Source organism: Leguminivora glycinivorella, chromosome 8 (genome assembly GCF_023078275.1).
Source record: "Leguminivora glycinivorella isolate SPB_JAAS2020 chromosome 8, LegGlyc_1.1, whole genome shotgun sequence".
NCBI lineage: Eukaryota > Metazoa > Arthropoda > Insecta > Lepidoptera > Tortricidae > Leguminivora > Leguminivora glycinivorella.
This window is the reverse complement of record NC_062978.1, coordinates 17920207-17932534: the sequence shown is the minus strand read 5'-3', so window position 1 is coordinate 17932534 and position 12328 is coordinate 17920207. Positions and strand designations below refer to the sequence as shown.

Here is a 12328-nt window from a genome sequence, read left to right as displayed (position 1 = left end):
AAAATAATATTGCTAATGCCGCCTATACACGTTCGTAAAGACGTTTCACGCATTTTACGAGGGAACTAAAGCCAGCCACAGACGTTCAATGAATTAAGGTTTAATGACTTATAAGAGTTGAGAACAGATGGGATTAGATTCGTATTTGCAGTTAAAATGTCTCGTTCACTAATTCCTCGGCAGAAGGATATTTTGTTTTTGGCTTGTCGTAGCCGGCTCAGTTCTCGAGGGTAGATGTGGGACGTATTTTAATGAGTTGATGGAATCTAAAATGGAAAGCTATTCATACTGAACAACATTCATTGTGGTACCAAAACTGTAATCACTACAACGTAATTTCGTTTGCTTCAGGGCTGATTTGGTGACTTTGCCAGAAAATGCCAAGCTGCACTACAACTTCGGAAACTTTCTCAGAGAGACCGACCAGCACGATGGGGCTATCCATCATTACAAAGAAGCTATCAGGTAATGTAATCCTTAACGATTTTTTAATCTGCTGTTTTAAAACATTGTTTCATTACATATATCTTTAGTTATACTACAGAAAATAAATACATTTTGACGACCGGTCTGGCCTAGCGCGTAGTGTCCTTGCCTGCTAAGCCGCGGTCCTGGGTTCGAATCCCGATAAGGGCATTTCTTCGTGTGATGAGCACAGATATTTGTTCCTGATTTATGGATGTTTTCTAAGTCTATATGTATTTGTATATTATGTATGTAAAATATTTTAGGACTTCTTGTTTATTAATTTTAAAACTATTTACTCAAATGCGTAACTTTCTTCGAAATGGTTTTAAATAATTTTATTGAATACCTTATTTAGTTATCACAAAAAGATAAAATGTATGTCTTGCATTGTAGACTTTGGCCAACGTACGCGAGCGCTCACAACAACATTGGCACACTCGTAAACAGTGTGGATAATGCCGAAGAGCACTTCCTTCAAGCGATCAAATACAATAGAGGACACGTCAACGCACACTATAACCTAGCCAAGCTATATAAGTAAGTAAGATTTTTTTAAATTATAAATGGGCTTACTCTTTACCACAGACTAGCCAAAGATACTGACTTAAATTACTCCGTCGAGCAAGTCAGAAATTAAGAATGGTGCCACCGCTGACCCGCCGCCGTGAAGCCGATCGTCCTGAGTTTGTATCCCGGTAAAACAAACAAATATTTTTTTATACCACGTCGGTGGTAAACAGGTATACGGCCCGATGGAAAGCGGTCACCGTAACCTAGCACAGATTTCTCTGGCTGTCATGGGACACATAAAATTATGTTCTATCGCCATCTAGAAGTACCCACATTACAAAGCGTTCTTGAGCTTATGGCGACCGGTCTGACGTAGTCGTTAGTGACCCTGCCTGCTAAGCCGTGCTACTGGCTGGGTTCGAATCCCGGTAAGGGCAGTTATTTGTCTGGTGAGCACAGATTAGTTCCTGAGTCATGCATGTTTTCTATGTATGTAAGTATGTATTTATCTATTTAAGTAAGTCTATCGCCGCTTAGCACCCAAAGTACAAGCTTTGCTTAGTTTGGGGCTGGGTTGATTTGTATAAGGTGTCCCCACAATATTTATTTGTTTATTTTATACGCAAAGTTTGGTCAATTATAGCGTAAAATTTCTTATAATATTTATCGCAATGAACCTTTTGTACCCAGATTGGAATTTAAAAAATCATATCGTAGGTATAGCCCGCAACAAAATCAAATAAATAAGTAACTAACGCATTGTATTCCACAGGAAAAGCGGTCACAAGGACCTGGCGATCAGAATGCTCGAGAAGTGCAACTGGCTTCAGCCTCACTTCATCTTAGCCCACTTGGAGCTCATGGCATTGAAGCCACCGGCAGAACAACCTGCTATCATGCAGCGGATCATCCGAGTGGACCCGGAGAATTGGGAACATTACTTGTTGTTTGGAAAATGGTTAAAGAACAAAGGTACTTTTACCGTTAATGTTAAGGAACAAAAACTTTTTCAACAATAAAGTGACTTCAGAAAATACCTACATTTTGTAGTCTTGTTAAACCGAATGCCAGGATAGTACCGATTAAGGGCTTAGCCTAGTGTGGGGCCACAGGACAAATGTACCTATTGTAATAATTTCTAATTAACAATAAACTATTCTTATTCTTCTTCTATTGTAAGTCTGAATGATGTAATTTTGTTGGTAATCATGAGTTTCACTTGGCTTTTTGGTTGGTAAAAATTTTAAATTGTAGATACTAGTATACCCAGAAATTATGATTATTTCAAGATGGTCTTTAAAAGTCATCCCTAATAAATAACTTTTACTGCCTTTAATATCACTATCATCCTATAAACTATTTCGGCAGCTAAATATTGGGTCTCCAATACAAATATCCAGAAGTCTACATTAACTTGATATTTTCAGGAATTCCTGCAGCGGCGTCTAAGTTATTTATCAAGGCGGTTCGTCTTAGCTTCAAGCACCGCGCCGTCGCACGCGCAGATCAAATGGACTTGCTGTCGGTGCGCAGTGCAGCGCTCATGTACCGCTCGATGGGACAGAAGGGGAGGATCCTACAGTTGTTAACGAGGTACATTGTATGCACTTGTATATAGATATGGAAATGATGCGAGTGTACTGCGCAATTCCTATTCGTCCGTCCATGCGTCCATCTGAAAATGTGTGTTCTTTGTGTGGGTTCAAGAACTTGGGACGCGACGGGCGTGTTCAATACAAATCGCCCGGCATTTCCGATCTCCTTCCTTCCTATATCTGTGACTAGCTTTTACCCGCGGCTTCGCCCGCGTAATAAAAGTATTCTTATTGAAACGTTTTTTTCATTTGGATCCGTAGGTTTCTTTGTAGGTACATCTGTCCGCGATTATTTCGATTAAGGTAAAGCGGGGCAATTCTCGACTGGGGGGCCATTGTAACTGATCTATTTGCTGTACGGTCAGCCAAGAACCTTACACTGCTTTTTGGCTGACTGTACCTTACACATATTACTATTGTTTTAAAAGAAATTCTTGCAATGATTGTAGAATTGTTACACAGCGACCACAGCGTAGGTAGTAGGTACGAAAGTACGAATATGTATGTATTTTACCTATATAAATATTTATACTGGGGAAACTTCATACAACCCACATAGCCAGTATCTCGACGCTATGGTCGGTAGGGTAAAAAGTACTTCCTTGCATTATCGCTTACAATTTTTTCCATTTTGCTTATACTTATTGCAAATGTAAACATATAAAAGGCAAGCAAACAACGATCTTCTTACAGCACATTGAATATAATAGTTATCACGGATGCAGGATACTCGCCGATGCCTACTTACTAATCCCTTCCCGCTGAGCCACTTGCATTTTACACTGCCTAGATAGCGATTGCCGACCGGAATAATTTCCGACCCCAATCCCTATTCTTATCCCCGTCCCCATCTCTATCCTTGTCCCCGTCCCCATCCCCGTCCCGTCCCTGTCCCCGTCCCTCCCCTATCCCTATCCCCGTCCCCGTCCCCTATTTTTATCCCTATTCCTATCCCTATCCCTATCCCTATCCCTATCCCTATCCCTATCCCTATCCCTATCCCTATCCCTATCCCTATCCCTATCCCTATCCCTATCCCTATCCCTATCCCTATCCCTATCCCTATCCCTATCCCTATCCCTATCCCTATCCCTATCCCTATCCCTATCCCTATCCCTATCCCTATCCCTATCCCTATCCCTATCCCTATCCCTATCCCTATCCCTATCCCTATCCCTATCCCTATCCCTATCCCTATCCCTATCCCTATCCCTATCCCTATCCCTATCCCTATCCCTATCCCTATCCCTATCCCTATCCCTATCCCTATCCCTATCCCTATCCCTATCCCTATCCCTATCCCTATCCCTAACCCTATCCCTAACCCTAACCCTAACCCTAACCCTAACCCTAACCCTAACCCTAACCCTAACCCTAACCCTAACCCTAACCCTAACCCTATCCCGTCCCCGTCCCTGTCCTTGCCCCTGTCAAATTATCATGCTAGGAGGTGAACTTTGAAAAATCCTTTCTATAAGGAACTTCCGTGTCAATTTGAAATCTTGAACCAGAAGTATAGATAAAAACTAAACCTATACTTATGGCTATTTTGGATATTTTAACCCCATTGCACAATAACAGGGGAGAAAATATCTTTTCCACCTCATTAGATTTTAAAATCGTTGTATTTATCGTGATCAGCGACCCGATAAACCATAAAAACGATACCCATAATTGTGTTTTTGACTTTACCTCCTTTAGGGGTCAAATTTTCAAAAAACCTGAAACACGTATTCAGTCATATGTCTAAAGGAATCTTCCTGTGAAGTTTCGAATAAAATAGTCAAACTAATCTTGTTTCCCCATACAAACTTTGACCCCTATTTGACCCCCTTAGGAGGTGAATTTTGGAAAATCCTTTCTTAGTGCTCCTCTACACTACATAAGGAACCTATGTGCCAAATTTGAAATCTCTAGGACGAGCGGTTTCGGCTGTGCGTTGATATGTCAGTCAGTCAGTCAATATCTTCTTTTATATATATTTTTGATATTTAAACACCATTGCACCACAACAGAGGAGAAGGTATTTCACTTCCGCCTCGTTAGATTTAAAAAAACGTTGTATTTATCGTGATCAGCGACCCGATAAACCATAAAAACGATACCCATATTGATTTTTTGACTTTATCACCCTCTTTTCACCCTTTTAGGGGTTAAATTTTCAAAAAACCTGAAACACGTATTCAGTCATATGTCTTAAGGAATCTTCCTGTGAAGTTTCGAATAAAATAGTCAAACTAATCTTGTTTCCCCATACAAACTTTGAACCCCCATTTGACCCCCTTAGGAGGTGAATTTTGGAAAATCCTTTCTTAGTGCTCCTCTACACTACATAAGGAACCTACGTGCCAAATTTGAAATCTCTAGGACCAGCGGTTTCGGCTGTGCGTTGATATGTCAGTCAGTCAGTCAGTCAGTCAGTCAGTCAGTCAGTCAGTCAGCTTCTTCTTTTATATATTTAGATAAAGACAATAAAGGCCATTTTTGTTTTTCATGATAAGAAACAACCTTAAAACATGAAAATACTGTGCTACACCTGCATTAGGGTAATTCCGAAAGTCGTCTAATTTCTAAAGTCGCATAAAAATCACCATCATTTATTATCATATCAAGATTCCCCTTTCGGAATTACCTGAGCATTTCTGTCATTCGGAATTACCCTAATGCACCTTACTTTCAATTATTCCAAGATCAAAGGTTTTGAGGAAAATATTGTTCTCAGGTGGCATACCTGGCGGCGTGGGTGGTATAACGCAGCAACTACTCATATGTACCTGCGAGAATGGAGACTCAAGATGGAACTAGAGGGACGAGTGAGGATATATTCTGAAGCTGTCAGTTCTTCTGTAAGTATATACCTAACAAGGATTTTTTTTTAATCAATATCTTAGAACGTTTTAGTATCTTTGTAACATAACATGGGGTAAGATAAAAACATGCGTATAACGAAGCACTATAACTCATTCTACCTTCTGCCACAAGAAATCCCTTCAATTTTACCCCGTGTTTTTTACTTTAAAACTATTATAAATGTAGGTATCTTCAAAATTGAGCTTGCAGATTTCATTTGTTTACGTAATGTTTTCAGATTAATTAAATGGAAAGTATAATGCAAATATTGTAAATTAATACCTTTTAATAGTTCGCTGAATTCTCCATTAGTACTACATACATTTTATATGCCTTTGTTCACAGAAATCAACAACTTGTTTCGACCATAACCAGCTTTCAGTTAAAGAGAAAAAAGCAAATGAAGATAAAAAGCAAAATAATAATAAACTAGTGACAAATAATAAAGACAAAAAACCTAATCAAGCAAATGTAGTTAATAATAAGAAAAGTGACAATAAGAAAAATAGTGTGTGTGTTTGTAAAACGTGCGGGACCAAACAAAAGAATGTTTCAATATCGTCACAGTTAAAGAATATCCATAACAAATCGGACGCAGGGCTGAAAGCTAAAACTTTTTCTAAGGTAAGAAAAGACAAAAAAGTTACTAAAACTAATGTGATACCTAGCATAGGTGCACCCCTGGAACATATAACGATAAAAATGATTTAGATATTAGATTAAGGAATTGCTTTTGAATGCAAGAAAAACAAGAGAATTGTGACTGTTTTGTAATGAAAAGTTGTAACCAATAAGTGTACTATTGGGAATACCTTTGCTTTGCAAAGAAAAGGTGAAATTGCATTTTGTCCCGTTAAACGATTTTTTATTAAATATGGTATCACAACCAGTCAAGTCAGAAATGTTGTTCTTCTTATTTTAATGCCATTTTCATTTTCAGTGCCCATGTTTTACTTTTTATTTATTACCGTAGAAAAAGCATTATCGTGACTAATTGTATTCAAAAAAGGTTTTACCTCAAACATTGTGTAAAAATGAAAATAAATGTGAAACCTCTCGCCTTTGTACCTCGACTGTAGTAAATTTCATTCGAAAACGAATTGTATCGAAATCGTTTAGGTTCAACCTTTATTTTATTTGGATGAACAGGATTATGAGCATGTTTCAGAAATATAGCTTGTCTAAAAAAAACATGGACAATGGTCCTCATTCAGAATGGATTTTTGAACAGACCTGCAAAACGAACTTATCCAAAGAATATCATCCAAAATCACAACGATTTAGAATGAAATTTACACACTGGGCTGTATTAGAATACAGTAATCATATTGTTATTCGACTACTCATGTTTCTAAAGTTGATACTGTCAACCAATTTTAATGGAAGGTTCTACCTTTTAACAGCCAACGCCAAAGTGACTTCTATGGCAAATAAATCACGGTGTTAAGAAGACAAGGTTCTAGAGTGGCCTAGGATTCAAACTGGTCGACCGAGAAATTTAATTTATCATTGTATGTAAACTAAATAAATCATTATTTTCTTAAATTATTTGTATTTTTTGACTATAGCGTTTTTTTAGATCAATTTCACTAGATAGAAAAAATAATTAATATAGGAAGTAGTAAGTAAGCAAATTAAGGAAAATATATTTTTGTGAAATTTCGGTGGGGCGTTTTTATAATAAATGAGAATCAAACTAGCTTATAGGTATAAGAAACGTTGGGTATTGGCAAGAAATAAAAATTTGGCCTAAAATCACAAATAGTTATAGCGGAATAAGGATGGAAAAAAAGATTATGTGTATAAAATTGAATTACTTACTTAATGCTTGTTATTCAGCAAAGAAATATTATATAAAATCTCATTCGAAATCACAATATTGTTTTGTTGTATGTTGTGTAGCAGTAGATTATACTCGAATCTATTAAAACATATTTTATGGCACCCACTGCAAAATTTTCTTTTTATTGGAATATACTACAATTAAAAAAAATCTTTAAAAGCAATAACTTAAATGTAATTTTTCTTTTAAATTGTAATATTAATTGTTTATTGTTACCTACTAAAGCAATTTGATTATACCACACGAGTATAATACTGTGGGTCTAGTGAAAAAGGGTATAACTCAAATTGACTCGGTGAAAAAGGGCACAAGTCCCACCTCGGATTTGTGACCTTTTTCACCGAGTCAATTTGAGTTATACCCTTTTTCACTAGACTCACAGTATGTTTCAGTTGTTAAAATATATTTTTTAAATTAAGGGAAAAATGGAAAAAATTACATCTCTGGCAGTACTCAAGCCTGCGACCTAAGGCTTTGCCAGAGCCATCGCTCTACCAACTGAGCCACGGAGGCCTGCTGGATGTGTGCGAATTTATCCATACCTTCCCTCAATTAATCATGTTAATATGGCAAAAGTTTATTACAATTGACAGATTTCAAGTTAAGGTTCTATAACATGTAAACAGATAAGGCTTTACATCAGGCGGGCCGTATGCTTGTTTGCCACCGACGTAGTATAAAAAAAAAGATAAGTGCATTTTTTAGGGAGAGAAAGGAATTTTGTTTTTTGTTGCTTTTGGGGTTGGTCCCATAGTAAAAGATGTTCGGTGTGACCTAAATATTCACGATTTCTAGTAAAAGTTTTTCGTTAATTTACATACCTACTGTATATCTGATCAAAGTTATTAAATTATATATAATTTTATGTATTTGATGGAATGTAAACAGAAGATGTGTATAATTTAACGATATTACGATCATTGTTGTAATAATAAAAATAGTACTTGTATTCATGTTTAATACGTGTCTTCGGCATTGAATAACTATGTTACCTAAAAGTAATCAGTCTGTGTTTTCAAGTATTATAACTTAAAAGTTGTTTTATGCGATAGACGCAATTTTGAACACATGTAGGTAATCAAAGAAATTTAGAGAAAATCACATAAAAGTACATTTTTGCATGCAAATTGTCATGGTAAGTACCTATTATCAAAAGGATCGAGTATTATAGAGAGTTACTGTCAAAGTAAAATGTGTAATCACAGTGCATAGACTGCCATCTCTCGACACAGGCTTAAAACTTTTCAACCTCAGTTTTGACAATTTGGCCCATATTCTTAGCTTGATATGTTTTAAAATGTCAAATATTAATATTGGCGCCATCTAGCTGAGCGTACCCCAAAGGTGTAGGTCAGCAATTCCCGTCAACTTTGTACAATGCCACGTCTGCAAATTTTAATTGATCCTATTTTGTTACCAACATTTAGTAATATAATTCGACTTTCGTAAGATATATCCAGGATAATTGTTATAATTAAGAAAATATAGATACTAGAGAACCTTAATGACGAAATAAAACTTAATAAAATCTCAATTCATCAACAAAATCTTGGTAACAAAATAGGAATTAATAAAAACAAATTTAACTTTTCCCTTAATTTTTGTACAAAGTTGACGGGAATTGCTGAGGTAATGCCATCTAGGCCACCGTACCTTTTTCTGTATGGTACTGAGGTACGTTTTTTTCTTAGACTTTATCTGTCTATACGGAGTTATATATGCCTTTATTATTAACACTTTCGCTACCAAGAACCCGACTGTCGGGTACACCGCTCGTAGAAGCGTAGCCGATTACATGGGTTTCCCCGTATGTAGCGAAAATGTCGTAGCGCCGCGTAGAGCCCGGTTTCGAAAGTGTTAACCAACGTCACAACGCTTCGTAGCTCTCTATATTGCTCTTCTGTATTGGCGCGATCGAGTGTGCTATCTACGATATGGAATTATAAGGAAAATTGCTGGGGTCCATGTGTATATCATCCATCTATAATTTGTTACATCTATGTAAATACAAATACCATGCTTTGCAATAAAGATCTTACTTACGTACTTAACCCCTCAAGCGCCTTGTTCCAGATCTGTCCCAGGCAATTTAAACTGTAATTAACAGATTGAAAGTTATTTATTCAATAGCAAATTTTTTACAACGGCGTTCCAGGGGTTAAGCCCCCCATTCACGGTACGAATTACGATATATCTGTACGATCCGTCTCAACAGATCAATAGAAACGACCGATCGACAGTGTATGTCAACATCGTTAACGATTTACTTGATCGCATATGATATGGGAATCGCAACAAATCCCGTGCGATCGAAAGTGTGTGGCCCCTTTGCGACCACCAATTCTATTTTTTTTATCTCATACCTACTGATTTTATTATTCCGTCTCGTGCGAGTAACCTCGTGTGTGGCTGACGCTTTCGATGCGACCGATCGTTCACGATATCTGTCCGATCGATCGAAGCGATGAATCGTACCGTGAATGTGGACTTTACTTACTATGCTAACGTAATGTAAGCGATTGTGACGTTGGCTAGGTCAGCAGTTCTCAAAAAGTTTGTACATAGTCACGTCAGAAAATTTTATTTGATCCTATTTTGTTACCAACATTTAGTAATAAAAGTTACCTTCGTAAGATATATAAGTACAGGATAATTTTTATAATTAAGAAAATATAAATACTAGAGAACCTTATTGACGAAATAAAACTCACTAAAATCTCAATTCATCAAAAAAGTCTTGGTAACAAAATAGGAACAAAAAAACAAATTTAACTTTTTCCTTAATTTTTGTGCAAACTTTTTGAGAACTGCTGAGGTAAGGTTTCATACATTCTACGTATTTCCTTGATCGCATAAAACAACGGCGCACTTTACGGTCTGCAACCTTTCAACTTAGTCAATCCGAGCCCTTTGGTACGGTCGAGGAAATTGATTCTTTAGCAATTTGCAGTTCAAGCCACGTTTGTCCGACCAAAAAGACTAGAAATTAAAAAGTAGAAACATTCCGCAAATTATAAATGCAGACATTAATCGCAATGAAAAAATCAACAGTGATCTACTCTGGCCAACGTGGGACTGTTGATTTTTTCATTGCGATTGATGTCTGCATTTATAATTTGCGATTTATGAAGTGGTACGTTCCACAATAAAAAAGAAAAAATCCATATTTAAAAAAAAACATGGATTATTAACAGTAGAAACATTGTAGTGTCATTCCTTGCAAATCAATGTGAGAAAACGGACTACTCTTTTCGGTCAGACTTTACTTATGCTAAGAGCTGTCAAACGTAAAGTTATCCGTAAATTGCTAGAGAATCAATTTGCTCGACCGTACATTTACATAATGCACCTCTTCTCAAGTTTTTACAAAATCTACAAGAAAATACACACCATTTTGAACACACCCAAGTTTCTTATTATTATTGTTATTGCATATACATATAACTATGTTATATCAACCTTTCCATATAAGTTAGGACAAACATACTAACTGGGCCATTTTTTTTTTCAAAATTCACATAAAGATTTGGAATTTTTTATGTGATTTCCGCTCAGAATCGCGAGCTCTTTCAATCCTAATAGAAGAATAAAAGCGTCCCAAGGTTTTTTTCCCATTCCGTTACCATTTTTTCATACATATATGGCGGTAACGGGTTGGAAGGTATGAAAATTTTGAAACATTCTTTTTCTCCTATCAGGATTGAAAGACCTCGCGATTCTGAGTATGAATCGCGTAAAAAATACCTATGTTACAAAGAAAGTGGGATTTGAAAAAATTAAATGGCTCAACTGTTTACTGTGATTACCTGTAGTCAAATAATTCAATTTAAACTATTTTCATTACGCTTAGTGTTCATTTAATTAATTCATGAAAATTCTGACAACTTCCATCATCTAAGGCCGGTTCACACGTATTAAGTTGTCAAGTAATTAACTAAATTTTAACTTAATTTTAAGCGACTTAATTTTAAGTAAGCGTTTACACGTCGTAAACAGCTAAGCTCTTTAGTCATCCTGAAATGGACGATCAACAGCGCGTTCAAGTCATTCATTCAGTAATTACATTCGTATTCAGCGAGGTTTTAGACGAACTGAAGGATGAAATAGACAGGGAAACGAGAGCACCCACAAGACTGGGTGAGAAACTGGATAAGCAGAAGGAATGAATATGGCGCTAGTGCAACTTTGTTTAACATAATTATTCTTCAATAAACTTCACTGTAGTGTCTTCCGACCACTTCGACATTTTTCAAAAAAGATAACTCACGAACATACGATCGCAACCGCTCCGCCAAACTTATACAATTAACTAATATTTAACTAAATCATGCCTGTCCAAACGTATCAAGTGGTAGTTCACGCCCACCTACTTAACCGAAAAATAGACAAAATTCTAATTTACTTGCTTAAGTGCACGCTAAATATTAACTTGTAACTTATTACTAAATTGATTGTTTACACGCTTTAAGTCGCTTAAAAAAATTAAAATTTAGTTAAAATTTAGTTAACGCCGCGAACGCGAGTTGACAACAGTTTTAATACGTGTGAACCGGCCTACTTCATTTTCTATCCATCTCTGACTATTCCTACTATAAAGAGAGTAATCGCCCTACCGCTACCCACTACCCAGTGCGTTGCTGTCGTTACATGAGGTAAATGTTTTCCCGGGTCTACATTCCAGACTATAGTACAGCGGAATGCCTTGAGATTGTTCGCAACAAACTCACGAAGGTCTTGAAATAATTTATCTCATCAGTTGAGTGCATCGCCAACGTAAAGGGAGACACGGAAAGGCACTAGTCCTAAAATCGACAATGAGCGAGAAGCGATTAGAACAGGATACCTAGTCACAATCGCTTCGTAAGCGTATCGTAGGAAGAGCTACTCCTATCGCTGTTCAGGGTACGCAGCCAAATGCTTAAACGCTTACGATAATATCGTTATCGTCGGCGTATGTGTCGGCGTCTAGCGTCAACGATTGTCATTTAGGCTAGGCCGGCAGACGTGGTGTGACAGAGTAATCAAACTGCGTCTGTATGTATACTCGTAGTCGCCGATATGC

General features: G+C 36.9%; 1 protein-coding gene across 1 annotated transcript in view; it reads left to right on the top strand.

Annotated features, from left to right (window-relative positions):
- The window catches only part of LOC125228876 (protein O-mannosyl-transferase TMTC1-like), a 100201-nt gene extending 92715 nt beyond the window's left edge, over positions 1–7486 (top strand). Inside the window, exons 9-14 of the mRNA XM_048133575.1 lie at positions 352–465; positions 862–1005; positions 1751–1950; positions 2406–2571; positions 5296–5419; positions 5769–7486. Coding sequence (XP_047989532.1) covers positions 352–465; positions 862–1005; positions 1751–1950; positions 2406–2571; positions 5296–5419; positions 5769–6134 — 1114 coding nt within the window. The 3' untranslated portion in view covers positions 6135–7486. The remainder of the gene's footprint in view (positions 1–351; positions 466–861; positions 1006–1750; positions 1951–2405; positions 2572–5295; positions 5420–5768) is intronic.
- Positions 7487–12328: the final 4842 nt, after the last annotated feature.